This window comes from Corvus brachyrhynchos, unplaced genomic scaffold, assembly GCF_000691975.1.
Source record: "Corvus brachyrhynchos isolate BGI_N302 unplaced genomic scaffold, ASM69197v1 scaffold907, whole genome shotgun sequence".
NCBI lineage: Eukaryota > Metazoa > Chordata > Aves > Passeriformes > Corvidae > Corvus > Corvus brachyrhynchos.
Genome location: NW_008239109.1, coordinates 390,451 through 416,449, shown reverse-complemented (window position 1 = coordinate 416,449; position 25,999 = coordinate 390,451). Strand labels below are relative to the sequence as shown.

General features: G+C 42.9%; 1 protein-coding gene across 1 annotated transcript in view; it reads right to left on the bottom strand.

Annotated features, from left to right (window-relative positions):
* The window catches only part of SETBP1 (SET binding protein 1), a 251,743-nt gene that overhangs the window by 61,745 nt on the left and 163,999 nt on the right, over positions 1 to 25,999 (bottom strand). Inside the window, 1 exon segment of the mRNA XM_008637718.2 lies at positions 16,867 to 20,332. Coding sequence (XP_008635940.1) covers positions 16,867 to 20,332 — 3,466 coding nt within the window.

Here is a 25,999-nt window from a genome sequence, read left to right as displayed (position 1 = left end):
TATGCATTATTTTTTTTTGGAGGTCTCTGAAAACTGAATTCTTGCAAACAAGTTCAAAGACAACTATAGCCAACTGAATGTCCACAGTTTCTTTGGAGCCAGCACGGAACATTTGGCCAGAAAAAAACAGTGCCAACTACCCAGTGCAAAGCCTATACTTTAATTTGCAAAAGTTAAAGCTGTGATTTATACCTCTGAAATGAAGAAGTTAAAAAAAAGCATCTAACAGTACGTCCTGTGTAGGTTTATTATTTTGCCAACAGTTTGTGGGTTGGATGATGAGGTACGTTCCTGAAGATTAGACATCACCATTTTTTTTAAACAAACAAAACAGCAGGCAAGATCAAAATTCCCCTAAAGCAGAGGCAGTCCTTGCAAAAGTTCAAGGCTGTTGTGGATCTCCCTGGGCTCCTATTTAAAAAAAAAAAAAAAAAATTCATCAACGAATAGCATTAATCAGCTTTGGCTCACAGGGGGCATTTTTGCTTCCAGTTGCGGACAATTAGAGGCACAGTGTCAACTGGTCATTAATTAGGTTGTGTAAAGCTCTGTGGATACGCATTGCTTCTTTTGACATCAAAAAATTCTCATGAAGAATGGAGCTGTAACATGTATACATCTCCTGTTTTTTTCTCCTTTTAAACCCAACAATTTCCTAGTTCAGGGGAAAAGGTGAAGGATAAATGGACACTGGAAGTAAGGAGTGCAGTTCCACAGATGATTGAGAATCATGTGGAGTAGGTGGTGAGCTGTTAATTCATGTGTCCAAACCTGGTAGTATCATTTGCAGTATGTCTAAGGGAAGGGTGTCTTGATCTACATAAATAAATAAAATAAATATTGACCGATGAAATTTAAAATGAAGATGTATGACAATATTACCATCACAAGCTTGTCCAACAGGACTTCTTCTGGATTCCTAAACTATCAAAATCAGCTTTGTGCTGGTCTTTAGTAGGTGATCTACACATATCTTCATGATAGAGTCTCAAGATATCATTCAAATTTTGGCCAGATGTTATGGTTAAAATGGGATATTGTTTCTCAGAGAGAAATCTTTTTCACTGTCATGACTTCCCCCAGCCACCAAAGGCCTGTCTAAGACTGTAAGTTAAAAGTCTCAATAAATATATTATCATTGTGCAACAAAATAGCTCTGCCAAAAAGAAAAAAAAGGAAGCACATGAAAACCCAAGGGATGTCATTCTTCAGCCTGAAAAATATCACTTATTGCTGAGAAAAAAGGCACTCATAAGTTGCACATTGTTAGATGGCTCTTATGGGTTTCTTGGCAGACAGTCTGGAAAATCTATTTCTTCAGTATAAATATATATATAAAATCTTAGTTAGAGCAACCTAAATTAGGGAAGCAAAAAAAAAAAAGAGTAATTCCAGATATCTGTCCTTGTGCTAGGCATAGTCTTCCAATCCCTAAAATGTGTGTAGGATTTAAGAACACCACTACACCTCTGTCAGTCTCCTCCTGAGATGTGGCTGCCCATTAACGAATAAATTTATTTTGTTTGTAAACTTCATCTCCTTTGGCAACATCCAGTGCTGAAGGCATTCTGATAATATAAAAGTACTTTTCTCAAGGTTTAACTTAGTATAAAGGAAGATGCATCCTTATTAAAATCTCGTTCCTGCTCATGGTTTTTCTCTGCTGAGCCTCATACTTCATGAATCATTGCTATTACTCTAAAATTGGTTTCCATGAGGGCTCTCTTCTTTAATGTTTTTGTTCGTAATAGAATGGTCACATTTCAACTTTTGCTTCCTGGGGAAGGATTTTGCAGAAGTATTATGAAGACAGAAAATACCCCATGAGTTTCCAAAGTGTAGGTAGCAAGAATATTTATTATTATGCTGGGAGAGAAACAAAAGGGATATAAAAAATGATTCACAAGGACAAAAAATAATCTGTTATTCAGGGGAAGGAGGAAAAGATGCTTTCCATGGACACATTGTGCCATTTTTTAATTTCTACACGTCTTCCATATTCTTTGGGTGGGATACCTGATGAGGTAAATGCAGTACAGTAATTATTAGGTTTCATCTGAAAGATGGTAATTAAATAAAACAGAGAAGTGTAGCACACTGAGTTGACATTTGCTTATAGAAATACATGTAGCTGACCAGTCTTTATGGCAACCGGATTTTTCTTGTGTGCATTTCACAAACTTCATATTATGCCCTCATTTTTTTTTTCTTCTTCTTTTTTTTTTTCCTTATTCAATTTTGTATTGTTTTCTAGGATCTTTTAAACTGATATTATGCCCCACTGACAAATTTTCCTATAGGAGTGTGATAGTCATCAAGACAACAATATCATTTGGATGAAATAAGACTCCCAAAGGAGCCCCTTAAGAGCTGGAAAACCTATAAACTTCCTACTGAAAGGTAACCCAACTTGTGATTTTATCTTTTAAAGTAAAATATTAGAGATGCTTTATAGATTTGAAGCATTTCTCATTATGGGAAAGAAAGGATCACTGTCTTCTTGGGCTATCAGTACATATTTGTGAGGCAGCAATAATTCTTCCAGTAAATTTCATGTTCCCATTGAAATGTCTTTATTTTTTTTTTTGAGTGAGGCAAGGATTTCAGAATGATACTATGTGGACAAGATCTAAAAATAAAGTCTCTTGGAAATTGTGTTAAAATAAGTATTGCTGCTATCTTGATGTAAATAGGAGGAGAACCATATCCTAAAAATTACTTCTATTGCCTCTGGGCATAATCACCCAGGTGGAGAAATGGCACCTGCTCTTCTTTAAGTCATTTATCATTTCTGTAGGGGAAAAAAAAAATCTCTGGAGAGCACATCCTTATCTGTAGAGAAGAAGTCAGTACTGCTCTATTCCTGTCTTTGGTGTGTCTGCACAGCTCTATGGTTGATGGTGCAATAAGAATTATTATAAGTAAGAATGATGACACTCATGGACAATGATGCATTTAAGTCTGTTGCAATTAGCTGTTTCTCGCTCTGACACCAAGCTTCTGGCATTAGATCTCCCTGCACCTTGGCTTATCCGCCTGTGAAATGAGGGTAAATATGCTGACCTCTCTTGTAAAACGTGTCTGAGATTTGCTGCTGAAAAGCACCAGGTACAAATTAGGCAGAATATTTAGCAGCATATGTAACAAGAGCACAAACTCCCCTGGCTTGTGAATTCTCATTGGGAGATGCGCTCTTGTGACATTCACTCCTGTCTGAACTTGACTAAAAGTGGCCATTTTACCTGAGACTCCACTGACTGCCAGAGAATTAAAAATTTTACTTGATGTTCAGGACATCTCTTATTCCCTGAATTAGACATCTCTTATTAGACATCTCTTATTCCCTGAATTGCCCCTGGGGGGCAAATGTTAATTCTACTTTGATAATGTCATAAGGCATAAGGATGATAATCACAGAATCATAGAATGACTTTGGTTGGAAGGGACCTTAAAGACCATGGACCATGGGCAGGGACACCTTCCACTATCCCAGGTTGCTCCAAGACACATCCAGCCTGGCCTTGGACACTTCCAGGGATGGGGCAATCACAGCTTCTCTGGGATAATAACAGAAAGGATGATGCTTTCTAGTTACAAAAAGATGTTGGAAAAATGAGTGTCCATCTGTGTGAAGAGTCACTACAAAGGGGTCCTTTACTGGGTCCAGTTCAGTGGAAAGAACACTGCCAGGACCGACGCATGAGGGCCAGGCAGCAATGCCAGGATTCCTCTTGCACGCTGTGAGGAGCATAAAAATCTGGCAAGAACATGGTATGTAGATGAAAAGATGTATCCTTGGTGCAGGAGATCTACTCCAGACATCTGAATGGCCCTTCAGCCACCTCCTCCTGAGACCATCTCTTCCTGATGACCAGAGGAGTGGGAGCATCCCTTGGGTGTTTTGTGACATCATCTGGAGTTTAGTAGCAGATGTTCCCTCTCCTGTCTTTACCCTGTAGCCTTTACCTGTGTTTCATATAGCAGTGGAGGCAAAGTGCTTAGTGAGTACGTTTATAATATTTTTTCATTTACATGTAGGAGGAATAAGACTGGGAGCCTGATGAGCTACTTTGTAATTTGATGAAACGGTGTGACCTGCCAAGGGACTTAGCCCAAGGAGTTTTGTGTGCTAATCTGATGCTAAGCACAACGAGGGCTTCGGGAATACCAACTTCTCCTGGGTGTCTTGCCCACCATTGCAACTGCATGGCTATAATTAACATCAATCATGCTAGAGAAATGGAAGACCTAAAGCTACCTGGGGGACTACAGTGCTGAGAATGAGAACCTGTGCTAGCCAACACTGTCACTGGGGAGTAATTAGGTCCTCTGCAAATCTTGGTAGGAGTCTCATATCTCCAGCTCCGTTCTGGCACACCTTGGTTAAACACTGAGTACAAGCTGACTGAGGACTCCACTAGAGATAGTTTAATACCGAGAGTTATAAAAAAAAGGAGAGCTGCCAGCACTTTGGACAGCATTCTTGGAGTGAGAATTAATCCCTTTTCCCTGTAACATTTTAACTAGTGTAAATACATCAATACCATCCACATTTTAAGTATTCTTCTTCGTGATTCATGATGAATCAGAGGATGCAGCCGCCCTGTGCTCTGCTCAGGTACGGTGTGAAAGTGAAGTAGAAAGTGCCACCAAGTCATAATAATACACTTGGTTTGTAAACCCCTTTTCATTCCCTATGGTTCAAAGTCTTTCCAGTATTAATTAATTAAAACCTTGCAACAGCTCTATGAGTTGGGCAATGACTATTTTCTCATTATATCAGCCAGTGAACGTGGAGACCCTGAAGGCCAGATTGAGACTGCCTGCTTTAGGCACTCAATTTATTCATTGCAACATCTAAAATAAAATAGGTGCTTGGCTCCAGCAGAATGATTCAGATCTCTTAGGGCAGGTGCCTGTGCAAACCATACAGGCAAGGCACTGACAGATGCCTCTGAAGTAGGACACAAGTGATGTTCACACATTTCTCCATCAACAGAATGGAGAGCTGTGGGCCCTTCATGGGATGATTTAGTGTGGTTACATGCAGCCACTCTAGGGATAAGCACTAGAAGTATAATTCTCACAAGTGTGGCTGGGTAATTGCTTAATTCAAGGCTCAACGGTGTGCAAACCTGCTTACGTGGGAATCAAAATATAAATTCCCCTCTGAAGGGCAAGCACCCAGGTTGTGGGATAAGTGGGAGGAAGCACAAGATGTTAATTATTTGAGCACTCATCCCGAAAATAAAAACATAGAGGTCTAGGCTGTCCAGCCCAAGGGGGTCTGACCCCAGCATTTCCCATTGCTCCATCCATTCCAGGAGACAGGTAAAGCTGGAGTGGAGGTACCAAGGTCAACCACTCCTCAACCAGCAGTGTGAGATGCAGAAACTAGAGAGATCAACCCAGTAAATGGGGAGGTGTTTTACTTGTAAAGCTCTGTTTAAGAGCTCTATCATAAATGGCATAAATTGAGTTAGGCTGTGGAACAGGCATTCCCTGGTGACCCAGACTTAGCTGCCACTTAGGAATGCCTGGGTTCTGCCACACTGCCAGACTGACATGTCTCCTGTACCCTGGTACCCAGGTCCTCCACACTCTGCAGTCATTAGCTGGCCATTAGGGAGCCATTTGGTCCATCTGAGAGGAAGGCTGAGCATGGCAAAGCTGACCTGCATGCTACAGGTTCTGCTCCAGGCACAGCCTGGACAAGCATCACACAGCTTTGACTCTTTACCTGGTGCAATATTGCAGTGCTAGCCTGAAGCCTCAAACTTCAACAGCCCTCCTGTCACTCCTCAGAGCACACAGGAAGCAGAAGGCTGCAAAAAACCCAACATTTTGGCATCTGTATTAGGAAACAAACAAACAAACAAACAAAACCCAAACACAAATCCCCAAACCTACAAACCCAGAAATACTTAGAATTTTGCAACAGGTCTACAGGGAGATGTTGTCCAGTGGAGATCAGGATCAAGTGTTGCGTGGTGTAGGTTGGTCTGCCCACTCCAGCTGCTCCCAGCTCTTAGCTGTGTGACCACAAACCAGTCTGCATCAAGCAGTTCAGAGTCATAGATTGTCTCTCTGCTTTGGACCACATAAAGAGTCTGAACATGCTCCAAATTTTTCTTGCTTTGGAGTTCTGTGCCTACTTGATATCACCTGAAACTGGTGGGTTTGGTCAAACTGTGGCTTAATGATGTGGGCCCTTTTCAACACCTCGGGAGATATTAGCCGCTTCTTACCCACCTGTGAGTCATGATGGACTGTCACAGGCTGTCAGTCACTGAACACAAATGAAACCATATGGTTATGTGTTTAAGTTACTCTTAGGTCTAAAACACACTGTCCAGATTTGTATGCAACAATCAGTTTCTCCGGGAGGTAGGTTTCTCTCTTCAGATGAAACAGACTGAGCCATTCCCTGGGACTTAGATGCATCTAGTTCATTCTCACAGGGACTTAGGTTGACTCATGAATGGTCTAAATCACATTCACTGACTTCTTCAAGCTATGCAGTGTCTCAGGAACAGAGATGAGAAAACGACTCATGAGTCCTGAACCTAGGCTTGAGCCTGATTTATTACCATTTTTACCTGCTAGGGCTCTCTTTGATCTCAGCAAGACTCTTCACTGTTTAGCAGCAGAGAAGGGGAATTTGGGTTAATGCATGCTCTACCCACTCTTTGACATAAGAGTGGCTCCTATTAGCTCTTTAGCAGATTGTCTTTTTGTGCAAGAACTTGCACAGCTGACTTGGCTAAACTTTTAATGGGTGCGCTTCTCATGTGGGAGGAAATGTTAAGCACTGCTTATTGTTACTTAGAATCACACACCCAAATGCCATAACTCCATCCAGAGTTCCCAGGCTACACTACTGTATCACAAATAAGATCTTCCTCACCGCCTAAAGTCATGTCATGATGCAGTGTAGGAGCCAAGGAATGCTGGGTTTGCAAAACACACACATTGGTTCAGATTGCAATGAATTCATTTAAGAGGAGGTCAGGCAGCAAACCATTAATTTCAGTGCAATATATTTCCCTGCTCCTCTTATTTACCAAGATGTTGTCTCAGTAGATCAAACCAATGGAATTACAGCAGTGTACTGACAGCAGCCGATATCTGCCTAATATCTTGGGGAGGCATCCCTTTATCAACTGCTTCCAGATTTTGCCTGACACATCTCTACTGTTCAGTCTGTTCTGCTGGAAACAGGAAAGTTAAAGTTTTCCAGCATAACTGGCTGAGTCAGAAGCTCCTGTGGGCAGCCAAGCACAGGCACACATGTTGACTGCCCTGCGAGCAGTAAACTCAGCCCCACCGTGCCAAAGGAGTTGTGCTGCCCTCTCTGGGTGTGCTTCAGGAGGCCACGTGTGGGGAGTACACAACTCCACCCTCAGCTGAGGTGGGAAACTTGTTCAAGGTGGTTTTGAGGTTTTGTTAAGAAGCAAAACAGGAAATCTGCGTGAATCTGGAGTTTAACAATTTTTTTTAACTTGTTGCTCTCCAAGGCTTTTTTTTTTTTAATAGAGATTAAACAAATATTTGGATGACAAACTTTCTACAACTGACCTCATCCCAAGTTTTTACTGGTACAGATGAGACTTCAGGCAGCAAAGACACCCTGGAGTAGTCCAGGGATTTTTTTTCCTTCCTTTTTTTTAGCAAATCAAGTAACTCAAAGGCGGTGTCAACTTACTTAAGTGCTCTTTATGCCAGCTAATCATAGCTGGCACAAAAAATAATGCTGACTATTGCTCCCTTTCCTGCCTACAGTGGAGGTGGGGAAGGCCAGAGACACAGAGCTGTAACGGTAAGTCTGTGCCATCTGGAGAAATTCTGTATCCTCAGCTCAGCTGCTTGAGACCAGAAGAAGGACCACTGAATTCTCTCTAAAAATCAGTGAAGAGGACAACATCAGAGGGGTGAGAGGTACCAGAATAAGCCTTCCTGAGCCTACATGCTAACCCACCCAGTACCACTACCACTGCTGAGGGCATCTGGTATTCCTGTCCCTTCCTTCCTCAACCTTCCCTCTGGTAACCGTGAAAACCATAAGAGCTGGTTCAAGAGCCTGCAGTAATGTGGGCTGTCCCCAGCCCTCAGAAAGCTATGGTGAAACCACCAAGTTTCCTCGGGAGCTGAGTGTGGGAAAGTCATTACTACTGACCTCAATGTAGGGCCTATTCACAATAAAAACTTCATCAGCAGCACCACAAGCTACTGAGCTTTGTGGTACATTGCTGATTCACATTCTGTGACACTCTTTGCTGAGCAAACTCTACCCAGGTGTCTCCACAAGTCTGTTTTCAGTGCTATGTAAGGCTGAGTTTGGGTCAGATTCTCTGAGGAGATAGTGCATCTGCTTGCAAATGGCAACAAAGACAAGTGAGTTGCTGACAGGGGTAACACAAATTGACTGAGCTGTATTTTGCAGTTGGGATCAACCTGACAAGCTCCTCACAGTTTGCTCCCAGTTTATTTAAGCTGCCTCTGTGTGCTGCATAAGGCACCAGCAATGCTTTCGCTGCTGCTCCACCATCACTCTGACGTCAGCACTTTGATTTGATTTTCTGTCACTGTTCTTACAGATTAAATTTCAACCAGTGACCCACAGCTTGATAGCTCATTAGCAAATCCCTTTGAGCCATCCAGTCCTGCCCTTGCTTGACAGTTAACTCTGCACTGCACACACTCCTGAAGCCTCTTGAAATTTGCACTGTGCCTTGAGAAAGCTTGGTCAGACTCAGTGCAGCTACAAAAGCCTGTGGGGATCTATGCCCAGGTGCATGCTCTCAATGACAAATCACTGATGCTTCTTATTATGAGTCTTTATGAGTTTCTTATTATGGGTCTTTTCAAGCCGTTGAGGTTGTGTAAAGACCCCTCCATGGACAGTCAAAGCTTTCCTTTCCCACCCCTCCCCTCAGCCCTTGATCTATAGGGGAATTATTCTGACTTCCTTCTTGTTGAGACCTTAAAACAGAACATTCTTTTTCCTTTTGTCGTCCAACATCGTTATTGCAATCAGGCAGACTGAGCCCTTTTAAGTTTTCTCTTGCTGTGACACATGGATATAAAACTCCTGGAAGGCAGTGAGGATGGAGGAGCAGCCTCAGATCATGTTCTGGACCCCAACTCTCCCTTTTGCAGCTGAGTAGGACAGGATGCAGGTTGCTCTGAGTGCATTAGGACCCCTCTCACTGACAGATGCCTTAAGCTCAGATTTTCCTATGCCCAGCTTTGAGTCACACTGATCAAGGGGTTTACAGTGAAGCTGCAGCCATTGCTTTGTTTAACCTCCTCCATTCATCTGAACAGACCTCTTGTCTTGCACCTATATCATCAGTGCCAAGAAACAGTATTGTGTATAGTCCAGAGCTAAAAACCACACTTTTCCCTCTGACTCGTCTTAAGCTGACACTTACACAAGTACCCAGGCTGGCACCATCAAAGTCTTAACAGACCCACTTCCCCTGAGATAAGAAAATCTTATAAATGTTGAACCAAGGCTGTTTCCAGTACCTGGCAGGTGCCAAGTGTCCTGCTCTAGTATGCCACTGAAGAAGCAGATGGAACTTTCCAGCCCCACACTCTCCTTCTCCCTCAGTAGATACTTCACTCCTGAAGTCAACCTCACTAATTTCAATGGGGAGACGCTTGATTTATGCTGGGCCGAGATGAGAATCTGGCCGCGATTCTTTATTGCCTTTTAAAGCCAAGAGCCCAGCAGAGGCCAATTGTGCCTGACGTGAAGCAGCTGCACACCCAACGTGGAATCTGCACAACTTCATAAACTAGCAGTGGTCTGAATAAAAACTTCAAACAAGACATTCTGGCATTGGCCAGAGAGAGTGAAGATAAATAGCTGGCAGAAGCCAAGTTGTGAAGGAAGAACTGCTTGACTGTTGGACAGAGAGCAAAGCAAGAAGCAGAAATTAGGCAGGGTGCTGGGAGGCTTGTAACACTCCCAAAAAGCAAAAGGGTCACAGCATTTAATTTGATTAATTCATCGCTGGTCTAAAAGACTTTGTACTGAGCCTCAGGCAGTGCAATAAACATACAATCATTAAGAGAGGAAATAAAAGTTGGGTTGGGTGATAAATGGTCCTGCTTCCTCTCCCAGTCCAGCTTCCCCCCTGCTTCTTCTCTTCTTGGTCAGTGCAGACATTGGAAGCAACACAGTAAATCAAGAGGTAGCATTAAAACAACAACAACAATGACAAAAGTCACTGTATTTCAATTGCCTTAATCAAAACACTTTCAAGGAAAGCTTTGCTTCACTTTCCCCATCAGCAGCGTGTCCCTTTAGGATACACCACAGGCAGAAAGGAGCAATAGTCATGCTGGCTTGGTCTCCTCTCCACAGGACTGATAGGAAATTTAGTGGAAAACAAGAAGGATATTTATTCTAAATGAGCCAGATAATGTTTTTGGAAGTAGTTTCAGTAGTTTTGGTTTGTTTTGGTTTGTTTGGTTTGTTTGGTTTCCTAAACATTCAGGGGCCTAAACAGCTGTTTTGATGAATGCAACTGTATTTACAAATAATGGGTTTTTTTTAAAGCTCTGATGGTAACTTTTATGGGCCAGATAGCACAAACACTCGCCCTGTAACTGTACAGTGCCTGTCCCTCACCACAGGACACAATGGGAGGGAACAACCCCTACTAACACTGGGGCTTGGAAAACTTTTGCAGTTGCTGGAAGCTATGTAGGAGCCTGGGGTGTCTGAGAAAGCCACAGCAGAGGCAGAGGTGGGGAATGGGAGGGTGGCTAATACTCTGTACATCCTTAGTCAGTGAAGTTATTACCTGGCTCTTCTCTCATCCACTTCAAACACTGTCGTGGGTCTAATGCTGTATTCACTGGGCATCGGTGAGTATCAGAGCTCACTGTGGCACTCTGTGGCACGAAAGTGCTTTTATCCCCTTTACCCAGTCAAACACTGAGGTTAACTGCAATTAAGACATTTTTTCTGCAGTTACGTGAAAAAATTATGATATGGAAGATGGGTCTGCAAATCCTAGACCATGCATCAGTTTGTCCCTGAATTGATGCACATAATGCCATACAAAACACAAGTCCTGTTGAGTCAAATCTTTGCTATTGAAGAAAGCCAGGTGACTTATTTATGTGTTTTGCTGGATATCTATTCAACTTCATCACCTGATATTCACTTCTTCTGTCTTTTTTCAGTGTGATAATGTGCATCCATGAGTATATGTGCAAGACTCAGCCAGTATAAGCATTCAATTTATGTCTTTAAGCTGGTCAGATGAGAGAATGTTCATCCCACATGATGATCATAGAAACAGAAAATCATGAAAGTTGTAGAAAACTCCTAAGATCACGGAGCCCAATCATTCCCCTAGCACTGACAAGGCCAAATCATGTCTCTAATCACCGCTTTTACAAGCTTTTTGGACGCTTCCAGAGACAGTCACTCCACCACTTCCCTGGGCATCCAGTTCCAATGTTTGACAACATTTTCAATGAAGAAATTTTCCCTAACATCCAATCTAAATCTGTCCTGGAGCACATTGAGGCCATTTCCTTTTTTCTTATTGCTTGTTACCTGGAGCACATTGAGACCAACTGCCACCTGGCTGCCCCCTCCTGTCAGGGAGTTGTGCAGAGACACAAGGTCACCCCTGAGCCTCCTTTGCTCCAGGCTGAACCCCTTTCCCAGCTCCCTCAGCCCCTCCTCATCAGACTTGTGCTCCAGACACTTCTCCAGGTCTGCTGCCCTTCTCTGAATGTTCCAGAACCTCAACATCCTTCTTGTCGTAAGTGACCCAAAACACTGGGTCCAAGAGTGCGGTCCTACTGTTTCCACTATCACTGAAATAGTGCGTTCACTGAAGAACAATGAACTAATATTGTGATTCCAGACCTATGTAAAATAATAGATTACTTGTGGAAAGTATTATTATATGAAAAATATATCCAAAAAATCAGCAAAGTTTAATTAATAAGGCAGTTGGCTAACATTATTTACCTACATCTGCCACATACATTAAGAAGAACAAATATGCTTATCCACTACTGAAATACTGATCCCTTCTCAGAGTAAAACGGTGCCCGATCAAGGCTAAAGCTGATACTGTTCCTTCAAGAGTAAAACCAGCACCATACAAACCAAATGAGGAGGAAAGGTCAAGTCAGAAGAAATTCAGCTTGTAGCGCTGCTGGACATTGATGGGGGAAGGCCTGGGAGGTTTGTAGGTAAGTTAAGCATTAATTTGTAAAGCATGTTTGTCATGCTAGCTATCCAGCATTCAGAGACTGATGATTACTGCTTTCCTAGTAGCTGTGTATGATTAACTTTATATTCCTGTAAGTTTACTATGCATGGTGTCTGTGCTGTATCTGATAAAACCAATGTACTTCCTAGCTGATCTTTGAGCCATGGTGCCCAATATGCAAGCTAGACAATCTTTGTTTATATTATCCTTGCTTAATAAAAACAGGAGGCAGAAATACTGTGACAGTAAGGTAGCACAGACCTTGATTGGTCTCATTACAAAGAAAGGAAGAAATGCAGTCCTGGATATAGCAACTCTCAACCTCTGCTTCACCTCCAGATACATCCTGGTCTGCAGTGATTGTAACTAGGACATAGCCTGACAGGTTGTACATGCAAATTGCCATCTTATCTCTGCACCTTAAAAGGTTAAAGGTGCTTTTCCTCATTATTCCACCTAAGGAAAAGGGGAAGAGGCAACTCATCTTGCTTTTTTTTCTGTGGCACAAGCTATGGCATCGAGACTGCTGATCAGCAATGGAAATCTCTTCTCCAGTATCATGAAACAGGCAGACACTTGACAAGGAGATGTGGAGTTTACCACAAGGGCCTCTTTGAAACAGAGCTCTACTCTCAATCTCCCCAGCCCAGCTGCAGCACCAATCTGTGACCTCTCCCTGGGTCCCTCACCTGGGGCGCTAGTAACTCCTAGGAAGCAGATGAAAGGCTCAGCCATCCAGCTGTGCACAGTGCCTCAGGTCACACAGTGCCAGAGGGACTCCAAGGCCATTTCACAAGTGTGCGAGCTGTATCTCTGACTCTGTGAAGGAGGGAGTCAACTGAGCCAATGCTTGCTGCACACAACTTTACAGTTCAGTCTAGGATGTGCCCAAATGACATCATGTCTGTGACAAGGCAGGATCTGAAACACTTTCTGCTGTATTCTTGCCTGTAGGCCAGGCTAATGCCACTGGAATAGTCTTCAGCTAAATAGAAAAGCAGTGTGTAATTAGTTTTGATTAATTAGTCTTTCTAAATGCAGGAGGGTTAGATGAGCACAAGAAATTTGGCAAAAATAGAAATTTCAGAAAAAGACATCAGGAAGCAACAGGTCATGAGGAGTGGGTGGGAAGACTTATTAACTTGTTATTATGGAAGAGACACCAGCTTCTCTAGAACAATGATGTGGAAACAGTCAGGCCACAGGGAAATTAGGCATATGCACTAGAACTGCACTTTTAACCCAAAGTGGTCCCAAGAGATGTACACTGAGTCAAAGCCCATAAGGCCTCCACTAAAGAATGGCCAGTGATTGTCCACGTTGGTGCAGGACAAGAAATGGACTTCTGTTGTGACCAACCAAGTGACTGGTGATGCTCTCTCAATGGTGCCCTTTACTTTGGGCTCAGATTTCTGCATCAAATCACAGAATCATGGAATAATTTGGTTGGAAGGCACCTTTAAAGGTCATCTATTTCCAAACCCCTGGGTTGATCTGGGACACCTTCCACTAGCCCAAGTACTCAAACCCCAACCTGGTACATGAACACTTCCAGGAACGGGACATCCATAATTTCCCTGGGCAACCTGTGCCAGGCACCTTTCTTGCACCAGGACTTCAAAGAGCTTCTCCAAAAGGTAAGAAAGACAACTCTTCCCTTTATGTCCTGTATCTTTCTAGATAATAAAATCATACTTAAGTTCCAAGATTGTACAACAGGACTGTTTTCTACCATATGCAGGATCACTACTTACCACCAAGGAATACCAAACTTTTTAGAAGTGGCCAAGTGTTGTCACAACACAGACAAAACCATAAATTAACAGCAATGCAATAGTACCTGCAGCTGCACACCACACTGAAACAAACTGCATGGCCCGAACACCAAAGAACAATAAATGGTTCTCTCATCCCTCTCATCACAGATATATCCACTGAGTGTGGGTAGGTTTTGCTACATATTTTATCTCCAGAACCACGCAATGAAGTTGCAAATGGCAGTACTGAGTACACCAAAATACCCATGCAGTAAAGATAACACTGAAATTGTGATGTAAATCTATTTTCAGCTTTCACCAGAATATTCAGGATGTCTCCTCTTATCTCTGTTATATATTATTTTTGACTTGTGGAAGATGACAATACTGAAAGGAAAGAGCAATCAGGCTGTGGAAGTTGCCTCCTGGGACAGATATATATGTTCTCATGTCTTCTTTTTTTTTTTTTTTTCCTTTACCTTTTATTTTTCTGATTAGTCAATCCGTGTTTAACCTCCTCAGGGAAATGCAAGGTGAGTTAGGAGAAAGAAGGTCAAGGTTATCACGGAAGAGTGTAATCCTCCCTCTGTGGGAACTGGTTAAGTAGTTATGGCTAGACTCAAGTGCAGACCTCTGCTGGGAATCTCAGTGAAGGTCAAAGGCAGAGAAGAAAAAAAGCTGCACTGAGATCTTAGGCAGTCATAAGCAGACAGATGTTCCTAGGCTTTAATGAGCAGTCTTGGCTCCAGGCCTTTCTTGGCAGAGCTGTTTAGTTTTAGTATTTTTCCTTGTAGTGCAAGGTATGGCTCTGGTTATCTGTCTCTGCTTAGCAACTGCTGATGATTTTTCCATGTAAATAATAGCATGACAATGAAGAAATAAATTAATAATCTGAGATTTGATGGATTAGGTCATAGGGAATGCTGTGCGGCTGTAATCATGAAGAGCAAAATAAATAAAAGTAATAATTGCAGTTTAAATGAGAACCAGTTTAAAAAGTTTAAACTGCAAATCTAATGGAGCTCCTACTGCAAGTTCTAGCCCTCCATCTTATACTTTTATCATCATGGGAAATAAACTGAAGGAAAATAACATGAAATTGACTTTTTCTTTCCTACTTCCATCTTCAAGTCAGCCTGCTGAGGATCATGCCCCTACTGTGGAAACTCATTTGAGTTCAACAGTGTTGGGAATTTTGACAGTTTGCTATGCCTTAGTGAAACATATTAAATTGAAAATTACAGATTTAGCAAACATCTTCTGTTCAAAAAGCAAAAAGGCTACAAATGCAAAGACTGTTATCAGACTGTGAAAACTGTGAATTTCCATTAAAAAAAAGAAAAAGTTATTAAACATTTTGGAGACTTGTAATCCTATGTGATAGGACACAACTTCCTTAATTAAATAGCAACTGCAACACTTGGTGGAGAATATTTTTGTTCTTTGTCAGGTATGTTGCAACTCTGATCTTCAGAGACTGATTTGAATCTCTTTTCCCATATTTCTGTGTGTATCATTTTTTGATGTCACAACTGATCTATTATAACTTGATATCATGAATAGGAAGGTTTTCATGGGGTAATCTGTCATTTCAGACTGCCTTTCACTGCTACCATCCAGATTCTAGTCTTGGTGAAGGAATTGGAAATGTTTAGGTGGCTTAAGCATGAGCAGTCTTTGGAACTTGATCAGTTACAAGACAGTAAAAAACTTTAGAGCCTTACATTGGCAGGTCACACAAATTCTCTGCTCCCTCTGTGTTCTCAGTTAATTCTCTATTAACTATGAAGGCCATCAACTACATTTCTTCGAAGCTCTTTTTTAGCACATCAGAATCTCATCCACCACTGGTTAGTTCACCAAAGCTCACCCCTTTCCAGAACTAAGTGTGAAATCTGCTTTGTGATAAATATCTGATGGTGTAGGAGCACTGGGCTTGCTCCCAAGCTAAATTCATTTATAATACAGCAAAACACCTGCTTCTGTGTCATCACAAATGCAGCTCCCTATTGTAAAGTACAATTCAGTCTCTCAGACAAGATTCAGATTCCCTTTTTCCCCACTCTGCAGGAGAGGAACAGATGTCCTTAGCAGCCGATAGGAGCTTCCTCCCTCTTCATCTACCCAGCTTATATTTCCAAGTCATGAGACCTGAAACTCTTCAGAGTCAATTGGTGAGGATTTATTGTTTCCATGACACCACTCCCTTCCACAGCCACTCAAAGCTCAGGATAATTATTTTACATGACACCTGCCGACTGGAAGTGACAGACTTAAACTAGGACTGTACCCAGGATCTCCAGATATTCAGCCCAGACATCAGCATGGTGGGTGCCTCTGGATCAGCAGTAGACCACGCTAACGGGACACTGACACAGCTTCACAAGTTTCCACCTGCTTGGTCCATCCCATCAACAAGTGGGTTTTGGTAACTTTATGGGCCAGAGCAGAGATTCTCTTCTCTTCTCCCAAAGGCTGGACAACGACTTTGATCATGTGGTGTTAGACACTGATCAGGGGGATGCCCACCTTGTCAACAGGTATTATAATTGCTGCTGTTGAAGAATGCTGTGGTGGAGTTTTAGTAAGAAGTGCAACAAGCCATGAGAGATAGGTGAAGGCAGGACAAATATTTACAGAAGTGCTGTGTAACAACTTGAAGATTTTACAGCTTTGGGCTTAAGATGTGGCCAACATTCTTGTCAATCTCCCCTAAGTTTGGCTGAAGAATGACATCAATTACAAAAGCCAGAGAAGTTATTGACTCATAAATGTATTTGTTGTAAATGGTGAGTCCCTCTTTGTTCAGCATTGAAATTTGAGTGCAGTAAGGTAAAATAGAATAAAACAAAGCTTACCTGAAGAGGCTGAAGAATCAAAAGTACTTCTGTCCTTCCTATTTGTCTTGAAGGGCTGAATGTCCTTTTCCCTGTAAGTTCCAAAGCCTTCAAAGCTTCTTCTTTTATTCCCACTTGCATCATTGTCCCGCTTCTCACTTGAGGAATTCATTTCACCAAACATGTCCAGGGACTCTGACCTTCCATTACTCTCAGTATTACCAGAGTATCTCTTTGTGCAAGAGTCAATGGGATCACTGCTTGAGTCACTTTTATCTTTACTCTGTGACCACTGCTGGGCATCAGAAAGTGATAGCGTAGACAACGTATCCACTTCAAAATTACTCTTTGAGCCTTTGTGCCCGGTTTCACAATGCTGGTGCTTCTGCTTCTCCTTATGCTTGCTTTTCTCGTTGAGCAAGGACAGGTCTTTGTCTGAGCCGCTCAGCCTCTCGTTGATGGCATGGCTGGAGAAGCCAGAGGACTTGCTAGCAAAGAGACCACTCAGATCTTCGTGAGTCCCCAATATCCGCTCATCCTTATGCTTGTGCTTATGTTTGTGTTTCCTTTTGTGAAGTCGGCCACTTGAAAGGCTTGTTCCTCCAACCTTCGGAGGAGCCAAGGAGGACTGCATGTCTCCAAGGCCCATTCCCACAGGGGTTTGTAGGTGCACTCCATGTTTTGCTTTGTGTTTGGCAGTGGTGGACATCTTCATATGAGAGCTTGCATGGAACTGGGGTGGGGGCACGGTAGGTCTCATAAAAGGGGAAGCCGCTCCGAGCGTGTGAGACAGGTACAAAGGAGCTGGATACTGACCATAGTAACCAAGATTCATCATAGGCATTGATGTGTAAGGCATTCCATAGGGTGCATAGTAACTCCCACTGGGAATAGGGTAACCGAACCCTTGTAAAAAAGGCACCTTTGTCATGGTGTCATTGGTTTTGGCAGGTCTACCACGCTTCTTCTTAGACTTCATATCAGAGGTCCTGCGAAGATAGAGCAATGGGTCATACTGGATATATGGCACAGGGTAGTAGTGATCAAAATTAATCCTGAAGATGCTGGGATATGGATTTTCATGATAAAATGTATAACTTCTATGGGAAATCCTGAACACTTGAAACTTATTGATGAGTTCCTCAAGGTCTGCCAGAAACTGGAGGTCATCTCTGTTCTGCAGGCTTTTCCTTTTCCTCTTGTGCTTTGGCTTTTTAATACTCTCATGAGAGAGAAAGTTATCCACAATGAGATGCTTCTGCCGGTGACCATGCCTGTTCTTTGTGCTGGTGTCAGATGGGATAGCCTCTGGATTGTCCAGGGTGCAGAAATCAAAGGAGTATCTCCGGCGGGATTCTGAGCTTTTCTCGGCTTGGTCAGAGGTACTGTTGTTGTCTGTACCTATCCCACTGTCGCTCGGTATAGTTTCCTCGCTATGAGACTCACTCACTGGCGACAGCGTGACTTCTTTCAGAGAACCTATTTCACAGAGGTGAGAAGGTGAATTAGCCATTAGCCTGGGTGGAGACAGCTTCCAAGTTCCACTGTGCATTCCTTTCTGGGTTTTTGTAGGAAGAGCACTGATAGGTTGAAGATTTGGCATAGTTTTTAACTCTGAAAAATTAGTTTCAGTGCTTGCAGGGCTGAGGTTGCCGTTTATCCCCACTAATTGTGTTGAAAGCGGATGAATAGCTGCTGGTGACGATGCCACAAGTGACTGCAGGTTGGAAGGCACTGCTGGGTTTTCTGGCTGGCTGGAAACAGGCCTTGAGTGCTTGATGGCTGTCTTAGGTTCTTCTGGCTGAGGTTGCAGCTCTGCCCTTGGCTTTCTGCCCCGTTTTTTACCAATGTAGATAGTCCCCCTCTTGCTGACATTGATCTGCTTTCCTAGTCTGGCATCAATGGTGGTTGGCCCAGCACTAGATGGTGGCTGAACTTTTGTTTTCAGAGCTATGCTGCTGGAGCAGGAGGACAAGATTTGATTGAGAATGTTCTTCCTCTTGAGGGTTTTCATTTTATTAATTGTCTTGATGGTCTTCTTATCCAAGACCCCAAGTTTCCCGACCTTTTTGTGAAATTTGAGTTCACTGATGGACTTGTCCTCTCCTGGAACCATCTGGGCGAACTTGGCCAGATTCCTTCTCCTCTTCCTTTTCTTTGTTCCTGGAAATTCACGATTGATTGGACTCACTGGGCTGGTGGAGGTTCCCTCATGAATGGTTTCAACAGTGAGCAAAGGCTGTTTCTTTGGTCGTCCTCTTTTTTTCTTGACAGGTGTGATCACAGTAAGACTGTCTGTATTGGTGTACAGAGGGCTGGATGGTGTGATGGGATAGGCTGAAGGAGGCTCCACCATCAGCTTCTCAGATGTCGTCAGGGAGGTCTCCCGAAGAATAGATTTAGGTTTGCTGCAGGTCCATCGACGCTTAGCTGCATGTTTGGGGTGCTGGACATCAGGTAATTTCCCAGCTGTGGAAAGATTGGTGGGTAGGAGAGTGGATGTCACAGGTAGAGGTTTTCTGAGTCGGGCAGCATTGTTGGGGGATGCTTTATCCGTGAACACACCACTGTCAATAGCTACTAAGGGGGACTCATTTTCAATCACTTTCCCTGGCTTTGTGCCTCAAAGATCTTTTTTATTCCCCTCTGGTTGAGAGCTGGTCCTGTTTGCCATTTCACTGCTCAAAGCAAGCACAGAAGGCAGGCTTTTCTCCTGGATAGTTTTCTCTATAGAGGATTTTATGGATTGCCTCTTTTTCCTTTTGTGGCCAGATGCATCAGTTGTTGGCGACTTTATTGGGATAGTAATTCGTACGTGATTGGTGTCACTTTCACAACTGCTAGCAGAAATGGTATTCTGCTTCGAGGGTGATGTATCCAACATGTTGTCCATTGAGTAAGACTCCTTTTTCCCTTCCATGCTGTCATGGGATTTGCTGTCAAATGCTTTCTGAGCACTCTTTACCCACTCAATGTCTGTGGTTTGGATGGTTTGGCTAATCAAGTCCTTTTTGCTGGACTTCTTCTTCGTACTTCCAGCGGGCTGATCGGGGGCCTCCAGTTGCACACCTCCCTCTTGATCTCCAAGAGGCAAAAGCCCATTGCACTCAGAGGCACTGCTAGGCTGGGCGGCTGTGCTGATGCCGTTGGGTGACGGGACTGCGCCGCAAATTGCCAGCTCTTTACTACTGACCGACAGCTGCCCCCACGTGCTGCTGCTGCAGGACTTCTTGGCCTGGGATTTGCTGTAGGAAACTCCTGGCTCCAGAGCAGAGACCTTGGTGGCACTAATTGCTTCTCTACTGGGCTCTGTGTTGATGAAGCAACTCTGAGAAGCGGGTCCAGTGTCGGAGCTCGCTGACCAGTCAATGTGGTGCTGGTTGCTACTTTTCTGCTGGTGTTTTGATTTTAAGGTGTCACTGGTGAAGTCTTGTTGGAGGCCTGGATCATAGTGCAGAGCAGAATGTTTTTGTGGCCTGTCATAAACCTGGAAGGGATCAGAAAATAAACAGGAAAAAAAAAATTAGTTTATCAGTCCATTCATAACCACTCGTTGAAGCTCTTTATTTATGCAGTGAATAACAATGTCTTTGTAAGAGTTAGAAACCTTTATAAAATATTCCTATACTTGAGCCAAATTTACATTTAGATTTTATGTGCAATAAAGAAGTTTTGTTAAATTGTTAAAGGAAAATATTCTATTGATTTTTAATTTAAAACACAAGTGAAATATTCCCTTTCAATGGATGAATGGTGCAACTCAGCCTCCTGGTGAGAATGCCTTTTTCCTGAAAAATAATTGCTCACAGAACTTGAGGCTCAACAGCAGCAATTAAACTCATTATTGTAAACAAGGAAACTGAAAAATTATCTTGGAAGTTGTAACAAACAAGAGAAAAAACCCATGGGTCCACTTCCCTATGAAGGCAGATTCTGCTAAGATTTACTTGAATTTCCACATGGAAGCCATCCCCACATACTTAGTGCTTAAAATCATATGCATAGCGTCAAGTGTGTGAGGCACACTTGGCAGGTTCAAGATTTGCATTACTCCCTTTCCATTTTAAAACTCTGCTATTTGCAATGTTGGTGAGAGATATTTTCAACATGATTTCTAATCTGACAGGAGCTCTTTAAGACCCAGAGGTTACAGCAAGGGCAGAATTATGCTGAAGACTCTTACAGAGCAAAAGAAAATCTACCGTTTTTCTCTTGGTGGGCCTCCAGCTAAAAAAAAAAATTTGTTTACTACAGCTGTAACTTTTTCCTTTTAAAGCAAAAGTATCCATCTGTTTGTTTTTTACTTTCTTTCGTAGATCTGTTTTTTTTTTTTTTAATTTTATTTTGCAGCTTTTATTTTGTAAAGCTCTGGGTCAGACTGTGCAACTGCTTTTGTATACCTGGTACTGCAAGCACTACTAGGTGTACAAAATACGGACAGTGTTGAGAAAGTCAAATACATGATGAGACTTAAAATTAAAACATAACCAAGGAAAGACCAGTAGAAAGTAGAAAATAACTGCTACGTGTGTTGTGTTCCTGCAAACACCCTGGTACAATTAAGTTTCTGTCAGTAGCCCATTAGATCTCACTTTGGGGTGTTTGCAACAGAAATTTTGGGACAAGCTGGCAAAAGGGCATGAGGGCTCTGAGTTGGAAAATGAGGTGTCCCTACTTTTGAGCAACTTCAGAGAGGTTTGATAAGGACTAGACAGCTCTGAGTTCATGGTGCATTATCTAGTGGCCACTAAACATGCACGTTATTGACAAATTGATGCTGAACTATCTTTCATGCCCATATAAATATGGACATGTGTCTTTCCTGGAATCGGCAATAACTATGAAGTTGTTCTGGTCCATTGTCTGAGCAGCAATCAGGGACTCTTAAATCCTGTAGATAGTTCAGCTGTCGTGCACATGGACCAGCCATGCTCAGGGAAAACAGAGATTTCCAGGAATCGTGGAGTGCGAGAACGAAAGCATGCAGCTGCGGTGGAGCTGCAGATGTCGTGGGTGAGTGACACCCGGTTTCTTCAGCCTGAGAAAAGACCCAAAAGCATAAACACCCCTTGGGGAATGAATCCTTCTCCTCCCCTTCCTTACAGTGCCCTCCCACACAAGAGCCCTGCAGCGCACAGAGAACACAACCCACATTGGTGCCCTCCTCCAAGAAAGGGGGCCCACTTGTGCCCACATCTTGGGATGAGTCCAGGGGTGGTGTGGGAACCAGCAGCACCAGCACTGGAGTTTTACAGCTTGTTTTATTTTAATTATTTTAAACTGATCCCAAAGCTCCTGAGATCTGTTTTGCCTGAGCCACTTGGGCTTCTCCTGCTGCCCAGACACTAGGCTGGGTGTCCTGGCACAAGGAGATGGGTGGGCCATCCCCTGGTGATGTCCCAGGGGGAGATGGCTGCCCTTCACTCCAGCCTCACATAAAACTTCATCTTCTCGAGGTACCATGATTTGTGATGTGGAGAAGCCCTGGAAATGCTAGGCTAAGACCTCTCTTGGGCCCCAGGACCCGCACTGAGGCAGGGCCAGATTGTTTCTGAATGGATCCCAGCCTGCTGGCTGCAGCCAAACCAGCTTCTTACACCCATTTTACTTCCCAAGTGCTGAGCTGTGAAACTGAATGACCTGAAACATTTAATTTGGAAGAGGAGAAAAAAAAAAGATAAAAATAAGAAAGAGGGTTACAGCAGGGAACAAAACCATCACACTCTGGTAACTGGTCCCTCCATGTCTATCACACATGGAGATCCGTGGTCTAGAAGGAGCAATAATCTCAGATCTATATTTTAAGGCAGTTAATAAGGGCTCAGAATGGAGAGGCCAGCTATAGATCAGCAATGAATGCTGATATATGGCTTGGCTCCTCCAGCCTCATTTCCTTGGCCTGCACATTATATAGTGATGATGCAACTCCCAACACATCCCTAATGATAGCCCTGTCATTGCTCCAGCAGCACAGGCCACCACCACATCGATCTTAAAATTCATGAGAAAGATATGCCTATGTCATCAAAGGTGCCAACTCTGGAGGCATTTAATCACGCAGATAAGCACTCCAATTTCAACAGGCCTTCAAAAAATGACCGGTCTGCAGGATCAGGGGACTCCATTTCCTAAGCGGGATGTCAGAACTATATATCTGCCCAAGCACATTACAGTCTGCTGGGTTTCCTCATGGAACTTCTTCCAGCATAACATTTATTGACTCTACCTTGCCAGACACATCCATACCACCCAAAAATAATTCTTCTGCAGCACAGTAACTACAGACTGTTTGGCCGCAGCAGGTTGTGTTTCAGTGGCTGCAATGGATATGTTTACCTAAAAGCACTACTAAGTAAGTTGAAAGTAATGCAGCCGAGTGTATTTTATTCCCCATGTATCCATCTGGGCTGCTGTTCGATCCCACTGGTCCTAATGATTAGGCTTCAATTTTCCCTGCTATGTGAGCACCATGCCCAAAAGCCAATGAGGCCCAGCTCAGCTAAGCCAAGACTCTGCTAAGCTGACAGAGGATGCCAGAGCTGTCAGGATGGTGAAGGAATCTTCAGAAACCTATATCTTGATAACTTTCACCCAAATTCTTTACTTTATTTGTCAGTAAGCGTGCAATATACTCCAGCTCCATGGGCCAGTTGACTCGGATAGAGTTCCTACGGCAGCTGGCTGAGACCAGCATCAAGAATAGTGGGCTTTTTTCATGAAAACAGAAGGATTTGTCTTTATTTACTTTTCGGTTTACGAGACCCTAAAAATTCTTCAAACTTAGTGCTAGCCTCTGCTTGTCATTTGCCCTTTCATTAAATGGGATTTTCTTCCACAGCCAGCTATTCTGCACTGAGAGTCTGCTCCTTCTTCTTTTGTGGAAGTAGAAGTGTAAATTAACCCATGTAATTTCACTACAGCTCAGCATACTTGGTCAATATTTCTCTTCATACACAGTTTACTGGATGTTTTCAGTAGGTTAAAAATCCCAACTTTCCTTTTAAGAAAATAAAATGCACATAAAGAAGACGATAGCTTTTGTAACTGCAAAGAGGCTTGAGCAACCTGATCCAGCACATGCTAAACCCTAGACTATAAGAATAAAATTTTAAACCTCCTATTAGTAGAATATGATTTGAATGACAAACTCATGAGTTTCAGGCCTCATCTTTGGCCCTGGTGGATGAGCAGGATAGACCCCATACTCTGGTGATCACTGGTCATAGACAAGAAGCAGTTTTATGCTGTGTGTTTATACCTGTCCCTCTGATTCTGTGCAACCCTGCCCCTGCAGAACAGATTACTCCCCATAACAGTTTTATTCTGGCATGCAGCCCTTGCAGCTGAGATGAGACTATACCAGTCCCACGAGGGGCAACATCCTACTCTTCAAGTAGTACCCAGCAGCAGAATCCATCCCTCAGGCACTCTTAATTTAACTACTGGATGCTTCAGTCTGCCTCCTCCTTCCCTTGACTGAGCTTCCATCTAAACTCACATGCTGCTTCCAATCCAAATGCAAAAACTGGGAGGAGATGGCAACAACAAAATCAAGGGCCTAGTAAAATAATAACAATTATTATTTTAAAAAGCCAAATAAAAAAAGAATAAAACTTGAAAAAAAAAAAAAACATTTAGAGAAACCCAACATCTTAAAAAAAAGAAATCTGTGCTTAAAGAGATGGTCCCCCCGCTCCAAATGCACCTTTTTGAGGAGGTAACACACATAAAGCTTGTCAAGAATCTGGCTTGCAAATCAAAGTTAATACTACAACGCCCCCTCTTTAAATCATTCGCAGATCCATCTGTGTAATGGCTCGTCAAGTGTAATTCCCTATTAAGAGGCTTTATCTGGAGAGATAAGCAGCTGGTTCCCATGTCACTAATTGCTGTCTGCTGTGATTTTAAAACATCTGCACCATTGTGCTCTTCATTTTCATATTCTAATCACCCTGAAACTTGAAAAAGGTACATCATTGATTGTTTCTGTGGGTTAATTAGTACACAGTCTCCTTGTAGAGACAATTTAAAGGCAGTCAGAACCTCAATCAGCAAGTTTGTTTTAAAAATTAATAACATCGGGAGCGTCTGTGGGGATTGGCATCCACAGTGACACATCAGTGTGCTCTGGGGACATACCATCCTTTGTTATCTTCTTCATAGGGCTGAAAACAAAACTTGAAAAAAAAAGAAAAAAAAAAAGGAAAAAGAGGAAAGGCTTTCCTAAACACATACTGTCACTTAAAATCAGGGTATTGGGAAGTGCTTGCTTTTATCTTAGGGTCACCCCTGCCTCTCCAGCAAGAGCAAATCTCATCAAAACCTCATATGATACCTCTGTGTGGTCTAGGAACTCGTAAGCCATTTTTGGTAGCACTTTTGCCACCTGAGAGCTGGTATCTCACTGGAAATCCATGGGGTGAAGCTGTGATGTATGTGGGCGCTTGCTCTGCTTGCCTCCTGAGCTGGCAAGATGCTAGATATCCAGGTGCTGAGACATGCAGAGGAGGATATTAGCTCAGTCACAGCAGTCTGATATGACAGAGATATTCCGTGCAAAGTGGACCTTCCCTGTACCCACCCAGCTCAGAGGGAAGGCAGGGCTGAATTCAGCTTGGTTTAAATTGGGCTTATACCCAAAAGTACTTCAGACAGTCCTTATAACAGAACTTTGGTGTCTAGCAAACGGTCAGCCTGAGATTTTCCAGGCTGAATGAATAAATTTGGCACTGACTGAAAGTACGACGGCCACCTGCCTCCTGAAAAATCAGTCTCTGTTCTTGTCCTGAGTTCCTAAAATCTGGAGAATCTCCAAGTGGTTTGTTCCTCTTGATAAAGCTTTCTCTTCAGTTTCTGCTTCCTAGACATGCACGAACACATGTTACTAGAGAAAAAAGCCCTTTGAGAGACGGAAAAAAAAGAGATTTCTAGCTCCAACACATGAATAAATAATCCTGGCTCATCTCATACTTTTGCTCAAAATTGAGCATTTCCCCTTGTGTCCCAATGGGATGGCTGTAAATGGCTCACTTGCAGGCTCTGATCAGAGCTACAGGTTGGAGATATTTCATGTCTTTTGGTGAGTGCACTGAGCTTTCCCAGGGTAGAATTACTCTATAAATATAAGATGCCAAGTGGAGGAGACAGCAGGTTC